Below are 17,495 nucleotides of genomic sequence, written 5' to 3' on the forward strand. Positions count from 1 at the left end.
AAATAAATAAATAAATAAATAAATAAATTTTTTTAAAAAATGGAAGTTGGTGCATTTGATCTGCAGAAGCGGTGAATTTATTGGCCCCCGACTGCGTGGCATTATCAAATGCCGCTTGAGCAGACAGCCTGTGCTTTGTAATTCATCTCTGGCAGCCTGGCCTTCAGGTTTATCTTGAGGAATAGAAACTTGGCAAAGCTGAGGAAATGTGTCACAATAGGCTACAGAGCTGGAGAGGGTCTTCTTATTTTCCTCTTGCTGCCAAGGCACTTAACCTGTGAAAATCCCATTTGAGGTGTCTGTCTGTCTGTCTGTCTGTCTGTCTGTCTGTCTATCTATCTATCTATCTATCTATCTATCTATCTATCTATCTATTACTTATTTGTTTTGGCTTCTTTGGCCTGGTCTGCAAAGATGGTCACCCCTGCCTGCTCTTAGGGTTTTGTGCCATTCAAGGTTCCTTTTCCCTGAGCCTGAGACGTCTATCTGTCTATGTGTCTTGGTGCTCGCCTATTGTGAGGTCTCATCATACATCTCTAGAATCTCTACCCTCTTACTGTAGAACTTTGGATACCAAGGGAGCAGTATTAGTGCCCAAAATGCGGAATGTGTGTGTGTGTGTACTTGTGTGTACATGCATGCATATGTGTATTAACGTGTGTGTGTGTGTGTGTGTGTGTGTGTAAGGTCTGGGCTTCTGCTGAGGATGAGGGACATGTTTTCATTGCCAGACAACCTCTCTCTGCATCCACAGCATGTAGACTGGGGTGGGACCGTGGTGGGATGGGGCGGGGGGTGGGAGGAAAACTGCTATTCCCACTGGAAGACATGCCTCCACATAGACGCAGAGTTCTGAGGAACGTATTCCTATGAGGGTGATACACCTCACTGCTGGGAGCTTGCCTCCCTTCAGGGAAAGAGCTGTTATTCGCTTTTCTACCTTTCTGAATTCTGCACAAAGACGCTGCGTGTGCTGAGAAGCCACTTTTCTTTCTTTGCCTCTCACACGGGGGAATTTGATACCAGAAGTTTCAAAGGTATTAGTAATTATTTCTTATCCTCTGATATCATATAAGCCAAAATAACATTTTGATTAGATTTTTAAATATGAAGTGTTACAGTCAAACCTCAAGCCAACACAAAGCACAACAGTACACTGACCATTCCCCAGGGTGATAGCCTCAAAATGCTACCTTCCCTTCTCTCCTCTTACTTTCTTTGATCATGTTTCCCACTCTCTTAGACAGCATCCCAACATGCCTCTCCCTATCTATCCTTCAAGGCCCAGCTCAGTAAGCCTTTCTCCAGAAACCAGGACCTCTTTTCCATCCTGACTGTCCCCAGCTCTTCTTCTCCATCCTCCAACTTGTCTCTCGTATAGATGGTACCTACATCTTTGCTCTCAACAACCACGTAAGCTTCTCGAGGGCATCAGTCTTCCTGGAAACGTCTCTTGTACTCCTTACACTCCTTACCACATGTTAATTCTTCACAGCTTCTCTTGTCATCTCTCACATCACTGTCTCCCACTTGAGTATAACTTTTGGATTATCATTCAATCCACCATATTCCCCCATTAAAATTAATAATTGAAAAGTCACTTTGTACAAGAAGTCCTTTTTTTCGTTTTTAATGAAATAGGTAGAATTCTGCATTAGAAGACCGAACAACATTAATAGTGCCCCAAACTTATTGAGTAATTAAGAAATGTCAGACACTACATGAAAGGCTTTGCAAGCCTGAGCACATCAATCTAAGTGGTAGACTCAATACATCCTCATTTCACACATGCAAGAACCAAAGTCTGGATGGCGTCAGTCACTTGCCTAAGGTCATTCCCTGGAGAACCTTAGCAATGGACAACACACCAGTCTGTCTATCTCAAAGCCCAAGCACTTAACCCTTTGGCAGTATTAGTTCTTCAAACTTCTTTCTCATCCTAGAGCTTCCTGAGAGAAATATCATATATGGACATTATAGGAAGCTGCCTTTCATTCATTCTTTAGTACATGTACTCAATAGTTGTTCAATTAATATTTTTTGAATATCTATCACTTATCATGCATTCTAAGCACTGGAAATATAGCACCTAGAATGTCTAAGTAACTTTACATTCATGCAGCAGGGTTTTTTTTTTAAGAGTTAGAATGTGCTAGGTGCTGAGACTTGGATTTCTTTGGTGATTTAAAGAATGAACCCCAGATATCTTCTTTGTTTTTTAATATTCACCTCTAGAGGGTGCTCTCCAGTCCTGATCTTTCATATGTTCTGCATAGAGGCTAAGTTGGGAAGATCTTACGCAGGAGTTTTTGCTTATTTCTGCCTCCGATGCTGATTGGGAGCTGATTCCTCCCACCCTCTCTGTCTCAGACTTTAATTACAAATCTGAAGTGTCAAAATTTGAAGAGAATAAAAATATGAATCAACAACAATGGCAAGAAAGAGAACATGTTCACCACCATGATTTCTTTGGGCTTTGGAGATAGGATATTTTTCTGTTCTACAGAGAGGATCCCAGCCAGGAGAGATACGTACTCAGCAGGGGTCAGGGGTGCCTCTGACATCAGGGAACCCATTGCCAAAAATGTCTAAGTGTTCTTTCCTTCCCTGTGGCCTTGGTCAGGCAGCATCACCGACCCAGGGAAAGAGTAGCCTTAAATAAGTAGATGGTATATTCTATGTCCTGTAATAACTATGTCCTGGATGGGAGAGCATTTTTCCTCCCTATCTCTTATGCTGGATTGTAAGAGGTAGTCTTTTCCCAAGAATCAAGGTGTAAGCTACATCATCAGAACTATGGAGCTTTCTCTTTTAAAGAGAAGGTATTCATAACGTACAGAAGACACTATGTGTGTAACAGAACATGCATCAGTCATTGGTTGCGTCTTTCATGCGTCTTTCACTGTGCCTCACTCATACATTCTGTGCATTCTGAATTTGTCAGCCAAGTGACTTCATTCCCAACACAACCCTTTCACTTGGCTGGGGTGAACTGTCGTTGTCCATTAAGCCAAAGGGCTCTTCATCATCATTAGTTGATACCCCCTTCCCAGAGGAGGGAGGATACTGTCCAAAGCTGTCAGACCCACTCTCATCACCCACACCAGAGGAATACACTAGGAATCACACATCTCAGACACTCTCATCACGTCTCTTTTGCTCTGGCCACCATCAGGCACGCCGTCTTCTGTGACCCATCCCACATGGCGCCACTGGAGAATTTATGCTATTCAGGAATGACAGAATTTTAGGACACTTATTTCTAGGATTCTCTTGCACAAATATAGCCACCAGACAAAATTGGGAGCCACGGGATAACACAGCCTGAATTTACCTATTACTGCAGGCTCAGGACTTGGTTCAGAAGATGGCGAAGAGGTCCACAGCAATCATCTGCTGATTCTGTTTATGGTGGCTTTTCCTCAGACCATTTTCTCCTTCCTGTCTGGTTTCCTCTATAGCTAGGTAAAGTCTAATACTATTTATCCCGCTCTTTAGTGTGTTTCTATCTTAGGGTTATTACTCGGCCACAATCAAATACAAGCCTAAATACTGATCTTTCTGGACACACATAATAGCTTCTAGCTAAGAGTTTGCATATTAGGGTTCAGATCCTAATTCTGCCACTTACTAGCTTTTTAATCTTATGAAAATGATTGCATCCTCTCTGACTCCATTTACCTATAAATGGGCGTGATGATTATGGTCCCTGTGTCATAAAGTGAACATATAGACTGAATGAGATAATTATGAAAGTTTCTTTAAAAAGTGCCTGGCACATAATGGTACCCCAAATATCATCTACTTAGTATGGATCTTGCATCAACAAAAATCACTCTCTAGCATTTTTTTCTCTGTAGCCTACTTTCCTGGCTCACGTGTCTCGACTCTTTTGAATGGGGATCATGGCCAATGGTCAACTCACACTGAGGGGAAATTCTGGTATTTCAATAACTAAACCACGTAAGATGGGCCCCCAACACTTTGTCCCCAACATTTCCCTACCTCATCACATAGACACATATAGTTCTAACGTAGAGAGAACGACATTTGTCGTAAGGTTGCAAGGAGTGAGTGAATAAAATGATTGATTTTAATGAAAACTTTGTCTCCCTCTGCATTTCCCACAAAGACTCACCAACAATACACATGCCTGATACACAGACTCATACAGTCATACATTACATGGTTCGCCTCTGCTAACATAGTATAAAGAGCACATAAGAACAGCAGGCAATTGGCAGGTAGAAGCAAAGGATGCATGTAATCCTCCTCAGTCACCCCCATATGTGAGCAGATGTGCACTCTATGTATACTCTGTCACCCTCACCTTGCATAATGCTCATCTCTCCTCCTTATTAATTCATCTATGGATTTTCTTACTTTTCATTTATCTCTAACCACTTATCATTCATTGCAATTCTACTGGGAAATTCAGGCTGGATGGTTTTCAGCTTCCTGCCAGGCAGAACAATCAGATTTAAGGAACATTTGTGCCAGGTTCTGTGTCAGCCAATATTCTTTCTATCTAGGTAATCAGCAGATACGACACTGCCGTTCTGATCACATCAATTTCAATTCAAGTTGCTGTGAACTGCCAGGCTAATAAAACAAAGACTCTTCTTCCCCGGCCCCAGAATGCAGGACACCTTTACATAATGTAGTTACACCATTGTTCAAAGTGATGATAATAAGAGCCAGCAGTTTCCCAACAGATAGTCAACCGCAAGAGACACACAAAGGGAAAACATAAAGATTACCAAAAAATGGTTTGTCGTGTCCAGAGGTCATTCTATCTCCTCTTCTCACTCCCTACCTGTTAGCTATTTTTGATTGCAGAAAACCATTCATGAAAACAGTTGCAAGTAACAGGAAATGACAAAGTCATTCTTGTTCAAATTTGTCATCTTTTCCATCATCAAGGGACTAATTAAAATGGTCTCTATTTTGGCAGAAAAAAAAATTATCCAGAGAAATTATTCCACACTGACTTGAAAAGAGGGGAGAAGATAATCAGGAAGGAAAAATGCAGCCTGAAAATCAAATGTTTTCAGGAGAGCAAGGACAGAGCCGAGACCAGGGAAGCAAACTGGGTGATTAATGTGGGACAGCTGATTAGACTTCATACTCTCAGAGCTGTAAATGCTGGATCAAGGCAAGAAAACATATGGTATTTCAAAAAAACACGCTTAAAGTTTAAATGTTTATAACACAATTACAAAAGAGGAAAGAAATGTTGCAATTTACATTTGTTTATAAGAAGACAGCTTTGGTGATAAAGGATGTCATATGGCCCTGCTAATTAAAATATGGAAAGAAGCAGAGATCCAAAATGGTGGAAATACTTTGGACATTTAAACAATGTGGGTAGATTTTAGGACCAGAACATTGTTCTGGGGCTTAAACTCATTGGAACAGAATATCAATTAGACTATCTATAATTTGTTGAGTATTGTTGTATTTCAGGCACTGATCATGGTACTTTAAGAAGATTAGCTTATTTCATCCTCAGAGAAATCCTATCAAGGAGGTACCATGTTTATCCCCTTATTTTAAACAAGAAAACTGAGGCTCAGAAGTTGTTGGATTTATCTCAAGAATATATACACGTGGTGTGGCCAGGATTTAAACCCAGCCAGCCCGACTCTAAAATTTACACCCTAAATCAGAATTTTACCCTACATGAATTTGAAGGTAAATCACCAGAATATGTAAATGTTTTCCAGAATACATGTTCAGTTTGAGGCTGAGATATATGATACTATATTTATCTGGAACATGGGCAGGAAATGAAGTGGAAGAAACTTGTGAATGTATAAAAAATTTGCAGGGTATTTTTCTAAATATATACACAAAAACTATGTCCTATGCTAGTCTACCATAATTTCCATCACAAATACTTGAGCTCTGAAATGGGCATACAGTTTGTTAACATGCCTTTATACACACAGAGAAGTTTAGATACTAGAAGAAAATTCCCAAGAACTCCTAAAGATGAAGGAATATAGATAGCATTAGAAGGAATTCTAATAATAGGTTTAAATTTCTTAAGTGAAATTGGTTTCTTTCTTTGACATACTGGATATGATTCCCTTATTTCTCATTACACAAACAACCTCTACTCTCTGAACTTATCCTTCACCAAATGATGACATCATTATGACTGAACATATTTGAATAAGTTTTATAATTCTTTTTCAGATAGAATATTAGTGTATGATTGCACTTCCCATATTCTGAATATGTTTCGTAATGGCTCATTATATCCCATTATAAATCCTTCATAGCACAAGACTGACAAATGGCTAAAATCCATTCCCAAATAGCAGCTTTCTTTTCACCTGACTGTGCTTTAAATGGCCATTAAAGTGTTGGTGTTTGTCATAAAAGCTAACTGATCCAACATATGATTTTATTTTGAACCTGGTCATTCTGAGAAACAAAGGGTCAGAGTTCCCTTAGGGAAATCTGGTAAACTCTGCTTTTTGTTTCTCCTCCTCACTCCTCTTTAGGAAAAGAAAGACGTATTAATCTTATCTCATGCATTGGCCCGCTGAGAGGATGGCAATTAGCTATTAGAGGTTATGCAGTCAGAAAGGTCCTCAAGTACAAGGGAGTGTCTTTTTTTTTTCTTTCAATATTTAGCTATAATCATTTTTTTAAAAAATTTATTTTATATTGGAGTATAGTTGATTAACAATGTTATGTTAATTTCAGGTGTACAGCAAAGTGATTCAGTTATACATATAAGAGGGATAGATTGGGAGTTTGGGATTGACATGTGCAAACTGCTATCTTTAAAATGGATAACCAACGAGGACCTACTGTATAGCACAGGGAACTCTCTCAGTATTCTGTAATGACCTAAATGGGAAAAGAATTTGACAAGGGAGTGTCTTCTGATGCAATGCAAAGACATCCCCTTAGTTCTTTCTTCAGAGAGATGTAAGGGAGCACCGCCCGTCGCCTCTTTGCTCCACCCCTGACACCCTATTAGCCTCTCAAGACTATTTTCAAATTTCACACTAGGCTCACTCTTATTCAAACCCTTTAATTGTCTGACTGCTTCCCTAGACACTTTCCAAGCCCTCTGGGGCTTCATGGCCTGTGGACTTGGTCAACAAAGAATCCCTCCCAGAGCTGTTTTGTGGATTGCAGATTAACCAATAAAAATGTTCTGCAACCCCGCCTCCCTCTCCCAAATGGAATGAGGCCACATAAGGAACTAGTTATTAAAATGATCGAGGAAACGGCCAACTTGGGGACTTCAACTGCCAGTCCCAGCACTGCAGTGGCTCAAGACCACACGTGCCTTGTGACATACCTCATAGAGGTCGATCATGACGTTGCCCTCAGGGCCTCTGCTGCTCTGGACATTCTCCAAGGCCAGAGTGAAGTAGACACCACGGGTGTCTGAGATGTAGAGGTTGTATGTGTCGTTTTGGTTCCATTCTTGGACCGCTGCAAACACTTGGTTCTCATCAGTGCTGATGACATGCATGTCCTGAGGAAAGACGCAGGGAAGCAAACAGGAAGAAGAGTTTTATAAGTGCACCTGGCACGTGTCCACAGAGTGGAGTCTGATGAAGAATACCAGAATAGGCTCATAGGTACTGTGAGGGAGGACAGAGATTTTCCTATAGCATATTTGTGACATAATAGTTAAGTGTTGGTCACATATTTCCTTTGTCATTTATGAGGTTAGGCAGTAAGGTCATCAGAAAATAGGACAGGGAGATGCTTGGTAGCTCAGTTACAATTTAATTACCTCATTAGATAATTTGAAGGATAATTTCTCGAATATGTATGAGTTTGGAGAATCAGGCATCCTGATAAATTTGCCAAGCACAAACATAGTACATGCTCAAAAGGCATATACGGGGCAAATACGAGGGGCAGAGAGAAAACAGACAAGCCTTGCATCTCACTGTGGTCCACAGACCAGCAGCATGGGCATCACCTGTAAGTTTGGTAGAACCTCAGGCCTCACCTATCGAATAGAAATCTGTATTTTAATAAGATCCATGGATGATTAATATGCACATTAATGTTTAAGAAGCACTTCCCTAAGGCTCAGCAACCCTTAGAGGTCCCGGAGGAAAAATGTTCACCTGAGACCCCCAGAGCACTAATCTTCAGGTTAATGAGTGTTCAAGGACTTAGCTTATCAAAACCTGTACCCTGAGAAGTTCCCCAGGAAACCTTAAATAAAACAGAGAAAAACAGTCTGCATAAATGATGATGTTTTCAGACTCTGGCTGTCCTGGAAGATAGAAACAAGGCAGATGTAATGTGGAGGCAGTGAGCAGATGTCCCTGGGGTGGGGATTCCAAATCCTTTCTCTCCCCATTCAGAACTCCAGAGGAGTGGATGTTCAGGGAGAGGCTGACGTAGACCAAGGCTTGAAGTCTCAGACCAAGGCCTGCTGTCTCCTTCAGGGGGTCCCGCTCATTGCTCTCGGCAGCCTTCCCCCCTTCGCCCAAGGTGGTACATACACATCAGTATCACGTTCAGAAGACAAAAAGCAAAACAAAAGCAGAATGATGCATAAGGCTAAAGGTAAAAGAACAACCTGGAAAGATTCTTGGCCTTTGTGTAGCTCAGTGCTCAGATCTTCCCAGAGGGATCATCCACTCTCCTTGAAAAGATTCAGGAGGTCTGTCAATCTTCCTTGGCAACAACTCCAGGGCTGGAAAATTCTACCTAACTTCAAAATTTCCCATTGTAATATATGCCCACGTTCTCTCAATCAGTCAATCAATCAGCAATTCAGCTTCAACTCTGCTTTAGACTTAGAGGAACAAGTCTCTCATTCCTCTTGAAACTTGACCATAGTGAACTCATATGATTCCGGAAAGAAGAAGTCCTTATCCAAAGGGTTTTGTATTCCTGACACCTTCTCAGGCCTTACTGCCATACTCTAGAGTTTGATAACGTTTTTATAGAAAAAGTGGTGAGGCCAAAAATGAATCCTGCCCATGAATTCAATTTGGTTGATAATGCAAACTAAGGTTTGCTATAAAAGTTGGCCATACCTTATATCTGCCCAATGCCTATGTACATTTCTTCTGGCAACTGTAGCTTGATGTTCTTTGAAGAAGCATTCTCATCCTTCTCAAATTTCCTCCCTATGCTCAGTCTTTGCTACTTTCTCCCACCCTCGGCACCAGAAGTGATCTTGTAGGCCTAGCACTCAGAAAATTCCATTTTCCTGATGACAGTGATTGGATCAGTGACGGCAAAATCAGTAAGACATAATGCTAGAATGACTGTGGAATTATTAGAGAGAGAGAGAAAAGTTATTTTTTACTGTTAGTTTGTAAGCAGTTGGAATAAAAATAAAGTCTAGATCTGATGGAGACATATCTTGGAGGCAGAGGATAAGCCAATCTTGGAAAAATAGGCTCAAAAGGTGGAGAGAGATGGTCCAAATTCTATGATTCTTTGAGTCTCTGAATGTGGATATCTAAGGAGCCTGCCCACCCGTAAACTTGTTTAGTTAGAGAGGACAGTAGAGCAAAATGATTAAAAGAATGGTCTTTCAAATAAAACTACTTGAGTTCAAATCCCGGCTCTGTCATTCAGCTGTGCCAACGGAACTTTGTGCCTCAGGATTTCCACCTGCAAACCAGAGATAATAGTATGCCCTTCATGGAGTTGTGAGGATTAAATCAGTTAGTAGGTGTTAAGCATTTAACCACAGTGCCTGGTGTTAGTATCTGCTCCATATATGCTAGCTATTTTCTGTTAAGCAAACCCTAAATCCCCTTTGTTGATTAAGCAAGGTTGATTTGGCCTTTCTGTTCATTGCAAATATTAGGGTGCTAACTAATACACTTAACAAAAAGTGGTTCATCCAAATGTTTTGTTTCTTTCTAATCGAGGGAATTAACTGTGGAAACTAGTCCAAAGGCCATTCATCCACTGAGGGCCAAACCTTCTATGGCTCCCCATTTCCTATAGGACAAAGATCAAAATCCTTACCCTACCATTTAGAACCCTTAAACAACTACTCCCAATTCATGTTTCCTTCCTTGTTAGCAGGATGTAGCTTCGTCCCTGAACTCAAGTTAAAATATTTCAGCAGTAACCTGGTCCCTGCATAACTGTGCCTTTGGACCTATGAAATAATCCTAGGGGCCAGAGTGAATCATCCATATTACCGCAGCCCACTCAAACTTTTCCTTGGTCGGTGTAGAATGCAAAACACAGATGCATCAAGTACTTGAGTCACTTAGAGAACTAGTAACAGAACAAAAACAGATTAAATGGCCATCGCTAGATAAGGGCCAAGGGCAGATCTCTCTCTATAGATAACCTAATTACATTGAAAAGACTGTTTAAAAACTATGTTGTCTTAAATATTTTAACTGAAACGTCTGACATATTTAAATGCCATCTTTCCTTTTTCTTCTTGCCTACACGCGCCTGTATCAGGAAAATATGCTATTTCACCCAGAATGGCACTTTATGTTGAAAGCTTATACTGAGATACAAAATTTTAGACCAAGAAGTGAACTCTGAGATGTTCTAGAGCACTTCCCAACATCTGTTCCATAGGACACCAGTACTGTTGGATTTTAATAGATTTTTTTTGAATGGATCCTTTTGTAAAACATTTTGATTAATGCTAACTATACAGCTTTCTTGCTCACAGTACATCCTAGAGCCTTTAACATACCAGCGAGCTTCTGTTAGTCTCTAGGCAAGGAGCATGGAATGGAGTTTATTTCTTTTTTTAAACTCACGATCATAGAACCAAATTTTCATGAAGCATCTCTAAGGGCATTTTATTGAGTAATGAGTTTGAGAAAATATTATTGTGAATCTAAGCTCCGTATTTTAAAAATGTAAAAAAAAAAAGAAAGAGAAATTGACAAACCAGCCCAAGGTTCAAAGCAGGGGAATGACAGATCTAGGTCTGCAATTAGGGTCTCTCGCTGTGAATCAAGCAGCCTTTTCATCACCCACACCCCAGTTCACATCGATCTTCTCCAACACAAACAACTAGATCCATACTAATATTAATATTACCTTACTTTTATAGAGTATCTGTCCTCCAAAATGCTCAAAGCACTTTCATATGTGTTGCCTCATTTATCGCACTTGAGTAGCTCAGAATGAGCTCCAAGTATGGTAAGAGAGGGAAACTGTCACTAGGTCTCCCTGTCTGGAGGGCCTCACGCTCTTAATGGTAACAGCAATATTAAAATCTCCCCACCTCCCTCTCTGGTCATCTTTACCGTTATACTAATTTTTTTAAATACAGCTCAGGGTAACCTCAGTCTTTTAAGAGTTGATACAATGGCAGGGGATGATTAAAGAAAATTTGAGCATGTAAGTGCAGGTTTGTCTCAGTTCCTTTGGTGGGCATGAAGCTTTGTTCCTTTTCAGCTGCAGCAGCCCTGCTTTGATAGAGGGTCCTGAAATACATGCATCTTTGCCATGGATCACTCCACCCAAGCTGGGGCCTCTCTTTGAAGGTGTAATGGGATTGTAATGAGGCATCTCATTGCCTTAAATAATAAACACCCATTTGGACCAAACAGTACATTCATTTGCTGTAGTGGTTCCGATTTTTCTGGGGACAAGCTTAATTAATCACCGCATTCTACCCTCGGACCTCAGATGAGGCTGACTAATGGAACATGCTCATTTGGGAGAGTGTGGGACGGGCCAGACAGCCAATTCAGGCTCAGACTAAAACTCTTCCTTCCAGATTGGCAAGATGCCACTGGGGGCAGCTGTCAACAGTGATCGGTGTGATGGCTATGAACAAGCAATGCACAGTATGTGTTTCCCAACACTCCGGCCAAGGGGCCAAGTGGTTTCTTTGGTTTTTTTAATAATTTTTATTTTTTATTTATTTTTATTTTGGGCTGTGTTGGGTCTTCGTTTCTGTGCTAGGGTTTTCTCTAGTTGCGGCAAGTGGGGGCCACTCTTCATCGCGGTGCGCGGGCCTCTCACTATCGCGGCCTCTCTTGTTGCGGAGCGCAGGCTCAGTGATTGTGGCTCATGGGCGTAGTTGCTCCGCGGCATGTGGGATCTTCCCAGACCAGGGCTCGAACCCGTGTCCCCTGCATTGGCAGGCAGATTCTCAATCACTGCGCCACCAGGGAAGCCCTGGTTTCTTTGTTTTAAACTACCATTCTGAGGCTGCATAGGTCAATGGGACTTTTTCTCTGGATGCTCCTCAGTGTATAAAAATTTGGGGGGTGGGTGCTGCTCCCTTTTAGTAATAGAATCTATTAATTTATTTAGAGAGTAGAAAAGTGTAATACAAGGAATGCCAGTTTGGGCGTCAGGAGATTCAAGTTCTGGCCTCAAATCTGCAGCAAGAAGCATCTGGTTTGGCTGAAACTTATTCCACTCAAAAAGTATATTCCCAAGAGTAAGTGAGCATGAGATGAGTGGCTTGAAACTGCTGTTTCCTGATGTGGTCCCAATTCCCACATGCCTCTTGAACGGCAGCATCTCACTGCCTTGAGTATGTTCTTGTTTTTAAAGGTGAAAATCTTGCAAGCCAACTACTTCATTTATTGGTCAAAGACAGCAATTTATTTCAGTGCTCAAGTGAAAAAAAACAAAACAACAAAAACAAAACAAAACAAAACCACCACCAGCTCTGTTGGCCTTACCAAGGTAGCATGATCATCTCCCTCATGGACCTCCCTAAAAGATTATCAAGGGTAATTTTAACAACACTCTATTTTCCTTTTACATACTGACTTTACCCAATTCTCATCTAAGGCACAACTCCAATGTTGTGTTTGTCTTTTTGGAAAATGTCTTAAGCCAAATCAAGAGCAAGGAGCATTTAAACATATACAGGCATAGGCATATAGTTCTGGGCAATTACCACTGTCATTAATCTCTTAGCAGCTGAAAAAAATAACTACTAACATGGAAATAGCTCTTTGCAGTTAATAGTGTAATTTAATGTGTGTTATTATCTCTAATGGGCTGAGGTTTACAGCTCACTTTTCACTAAGCTAGGGTTAGGGGCAGAGTGATGGCCAAGGAGGAGAATTCTGCCTGGAGAAGCCACTGGCTGTCCTGGGAGAGGAGACCTGCAGCGCCCTTGTGCTATATCTATCACTGATTCCCTGGGCAGGTAGCTGATGTTGGTCCAAGATAGCAAACTACAAAGTCATGGATAAAAATACAAGACAAAGAGTCATGAAAACACAATCGAAAAAAAAGTTATTTATGTTCTTTGTTCAACCAAAGGTTTCAAAGCTGAGTTATATTTAAACCTACACAGTCCCCTTCTTACAGCCACACACATCTCCCTTGTTCTATGATCAAGGCACACCTGTCAGAATGGCCATCATCAAGAAGTCTACAAATAACAAATGTTTGGGAGGATATAGAGAAAAGAGAACTCTCCTACACTGTTGGTGGGAATGTAAATTGGTGCAGTCACTGTTGAAAACAGTATGGCATTTTCTCAAAAAACTAAAAATAGAACTACCATATGATCCAGCAATTCCACTGCTGGGTATATAGCCAAAGAAAACAAAAACACTAATTCAAAAAGATAAATGCACCTGAATGTTCATAGAAGTATTATTTACAATTGCCAAGATATGGAGGCAACCAACGTGCCCATTAGCAGATGAATGGATAAAGAAGATGTGTGTGTGTGTGTGTGTGTGTGTGTGTGTGTGTGTGTGATGGAATATTACTCAGCCATAAAAAAGAATGAAATCTTGCCTTTTGTGACAACATGGATGGACCTAGGGAGTATTATGCTTAGTGAAATAAGTCAGAAAGAGAAAGACAAATCCTCTATGTTATAGCTTATATGTGGAATCTAAAAAGTAAAACAAATGAATGTATATTAAAAAAACAAACAGACTCACAGATATAGAGAACAAACTAGTGGTTACCTGTGGGCAAAGGGAAGGGTGGAGCAGCTAGATAGAGGTATGGGATTAAGAGATATAAACTACTATGTATAAAATAAATAAGCAACAAGGATATATTGCACAGCACAGGAAAATATAACCACTATTTTGTAATCTATAAAAATATTGACTCACTATGTTGTATACCTGAAGCTAATATAATACTGTAAATCAACTATACTTCAATAAAAAATTTTAAAACACTCACGTCAGTGGTTGTTGCTAGAAAAAAAAAAAACAGGCACAATACATTAACAATTTCTGGCCACTTAAAATACATCACAGTGGCAGCAAGACCTCAAATCCACAGCTTTGAGCTCCCAAGTCAGTTTCACCTCCACTAGGTGGCGCTCCATATTAACGCAGTTCTTCAGTGTTTGTGGAGAGAGAGCCTGGGGATGTTAGCGGTTGGGAGTCTTTAACTTTTGTCTGCCACTCTTTTTAAAGGAGTATGTCTTTGAGAAAGTCTAAAAAATTAGCTGTGTCTCCGAACCCTAAAGACAACCAGTCTCGTAAGTTCCACTGGGAAAGAAAGCAAATGTTGGGTGCTACATAGCTGCATCACCTCTCCATGATTAATAACAACAAAATGGTATATAGATGTATCATACCTGTTGCACTGATATACTGTGTATCCAAAGCATAGCTTCTGTCCTGCTAGAAAACCAATACATCCCACTTGCAAAGCAAAAGCAAATCAGTTATCAATTTACTCAGATGCTCCTACAGCAAGAATTCCAAAGAATTAGAGAGAGAGAAAGAGAGAGGTGGGGGAGGGAGGGATGGACCACTGAGAGAGAAAGGAGGATAAGGAGGTTGGCAAAAAAGAAAGTAAGGAAGTGAACTTGAGAAACAGAGATGGGGGAATGAAAAGAAATAAATAACTACGAGAGACTGAAAGGGTCCTTGGGAAAAAGAGTAGATACTGAAATAGAGAAATTGATTCAGGCCATACCTTGGGCAAAGCATATTTGGGCAGCTTCATTTGGGCAAACGCATTCCTTCGGTAGGAAACGTAGTAGTGTGGCCGTCCTCCTGATGTCAGCTGGAGCATAAACATAAAGGGTGTAAGAAGAGCTACTACGACAGTTACAGGTCACAGAAGGACAGCCCCTGAATGGAAGGGAGTAGCTGCCAACACAACAGCGTAAGTGAGTACTGTGGGCCAGTGTAAAGAATTGACATTCAGTTCAAAAACAACTTAAGACAGTGTATGTGAGTTCAGAGGCCCAAAGTGAACCCACTGCACAAAAATACAATTCTTCAATTTGCCGTGCGGTGCAGAAGTCAGGAAACATTTATAGCAATTTTTTTTTTTAAATAATACAAGCCTTAGGGTATATTGGATCTGTGTCCCTCACCAGCCCAGCCATCTAGCCCCAAGACTTTGACCACACAAACAGGTCCCTGGGCCAGATCAGAAGGGAATGGTCCAGGTCACACGGTGGCAGAATGGGAGCCCCCATCTCGGCACTGAATTCCAGTTTTGTGCAGTCACACTGCTGGCTGTGAGCGTGTCCCACACACAGCAGTGCTGCTGATGTGTTAGACGAAAATCCAAGCCAGGATCGTGGTTCAAAATCATTCTAGACCTCAACCTCCCAGAAGAGAATGAATGGTGAGCTACCTTCCCCAGGTCTGCCCAGAATGTACAGCCCAAAGAACCCCGTGAGTCTGAGGGAGGGTGAGAAGCGCTGTGGTCTCCAACTCAGCTGAGTACCATGAGGTGCAGGCTGGCAGCAGTGCACTGCCACTCTCTTTCTCCTTTGGAGCCACTCTCTTTCTCCAGCTTTATTGAGATATTATTGACATATAGCACATGCAAGTTTAAAGTGTACAATATGATGATCTGATATGTATATATTGTGATATGATTACCTCATATAAGGTTAGTTAACACCTCCATCCTTTTACTTAAGATTTTGTGTCTATGTGTGTGATAAAATTTCAGATCTATTCTCTTAACAACTTTCAAGTATATAATACAGTATAGCCACCATGCTGTTTATTACTTATTCATCATATAGCTGGACATGTACCCCCTTTGACCAGCATCTCCCCATATCCCTAGCCCCCAGTCCCTGAAAACCACCTTTTTACTCTCAGTTTCTATGAATTCCTGTTGCTACTCTTAACCCATGTAAACATCTGGACTTTGAAGTCATCTGGAGTTTGCATACTCAGAATGTCAACAAATGCTCTGGGTGAATTTTCACCAGACACATAAAAATGTGACTGGAAAGTTATCATATTCACCATGACGCGGCCAGACCACCTCTTAGTCCTAGTGACGGGTTATACGTTCATAGTGGCCTGGGTAGAAAATATATAAAACTCTAAATGCACAACTGATTTTCGTTTGTGAGTCATATATGTGGATTATAAACTGTTACTAGAAAACAGGAAAGGTCCCTGGAAGCAACACTGATAGAGAAATGATTTATACATAGAACCAATATGGGTAACCATTTCCCATTTTAATATCACTTGATAATTTGATGCTGAAGTTATCAGAGTGCTCATTATTCATTTTCCTAGAGGAAAAGGAAGTGTGTGTGTGTGTGTGTGTGTGTGTGTGTAATTGTGAACTATTTTAAAAGTACATAGGCTGATAGTAAGGAATTTGAACATTTACTTCCCAATACATGGGATTAAATATTCTAAATTATGATTTCTTGTCCAAGTAAACATATCTAGAATGTCTCAATCACAGTGAAATTGTATATATATTTATATATATAAACTATTTAGCAATTGTACATTTGTCAATTTTAACATGGAAAGCAGTAAAGGAATTTTTATTTTTATTTTTTTGTTTTTTTTTTAAAGATTACTCTTTTTTTTAATTTTTACTTACTTACTTATTTATTTATTTATTTATTTATTTATTTATTTATTTATTTATTTATTTATGGCTGTGTTGGGTCTTCGTTTCTGTGCGAGGGCTTTCTCTAGTTGTGGCAAGCGGGGGCCCCTCTTCATCGCGGTGCGCGGGCCTCTCACTATCGTGGCCTCTCTTGTTGTGAAGCACAGGCTCCAGATGCGCAGGCTCAGTAATTGTGGCTCACGGGCCTAGTTGCTCCACGGCATGTGGGATCTTCCCAGACCAGGGCTCGAACCCGTGTCCCCTGCATTGGCAGGCAGATTCTCAACCACTGCACCACCAGGGAAGCCCAAGGAATTTTTAAATGTTTTCTCCAAACAAGCCTAAATTTGTTCTTAAATGTGGAAAGAAACAAAGCATTCTTGTTCCTTCTCTCCTCTAACCACTCCTGAACCCTCAGCTTCTCGGGTTGTTTCCCGCTCTTGCGGAGGTGAGAAACCTGTCTGAATCCATCTCCTCTAAGTTCTCTTGACCCTGATCACAGTCGTGCCTGTAAACGGCAAAGGCCGATCAAGCTCCCTCGGCTCTGCCTCTCACCACCTCCAGCCACCCCACAGCTTCCTGCTACTGCCTGTTTCTCTATATTGAAGGTGGGTACTCAAGAGGGGCGTGTGGGCTGACTGCTCTCCTGATAGGAAGAAACTGACATATCTCCTCGGTCCTCTGGCTGAGTGAAGGGAGCTTCTTTAGAACGCAGGCGA

The 17,495-nt window shown here is 40.9% G+C and overlaps 1 protein-coding gene across 6 annotated transcripts in view; it reads right to left on the reverse strand.

Moving 5' to 3' along the window:
- SORCS1 (sortilin related VPS10 domain containing receptor 1) overlaps window positions 1-17,495 on the reverse strand; it is a 578,863-nt gene that overhangs the window by 119,563 nt on the left and 441,805 nt on the right. For all 6 annotated transcript variants that reach the window (XM_068548518.1, XM_068548515.1, XM_068548517.1 and 3 more), the window contains 2 exons: window positions 14,866-14,955; window positions 7,325-7,504 (listed from right to left, as the gene is read on the reverse strand). In XM_068548518.1, coding sequence (XP_068404619.1) covers window positions 7,325-7,504; window positions 14,866-14,955 — 270 coding nt within the window. The remainder of the gene's footprint in view (window positions 1-7,324; window positions 7,505-14,865; window positions 14,956-17,495) is intronic.

The sequence above is a fragment of the Eschrichtius robustus genome, chromosome 7 (genome assembly GCF_028021215.1).
Source record: "Eschrichtius robustus isolate mEscRob2 chromosome 7, mEscRob2.pri, whole genome shotgun sequence".
NCBI classification, from domain to species: domain Eukaryota; kingdom Metazoa; phylum Chordata; class Mammalia; order Artiodactyla; family Eschrichtiidae; genus Eschrichtius; species Eschrichtius robustus.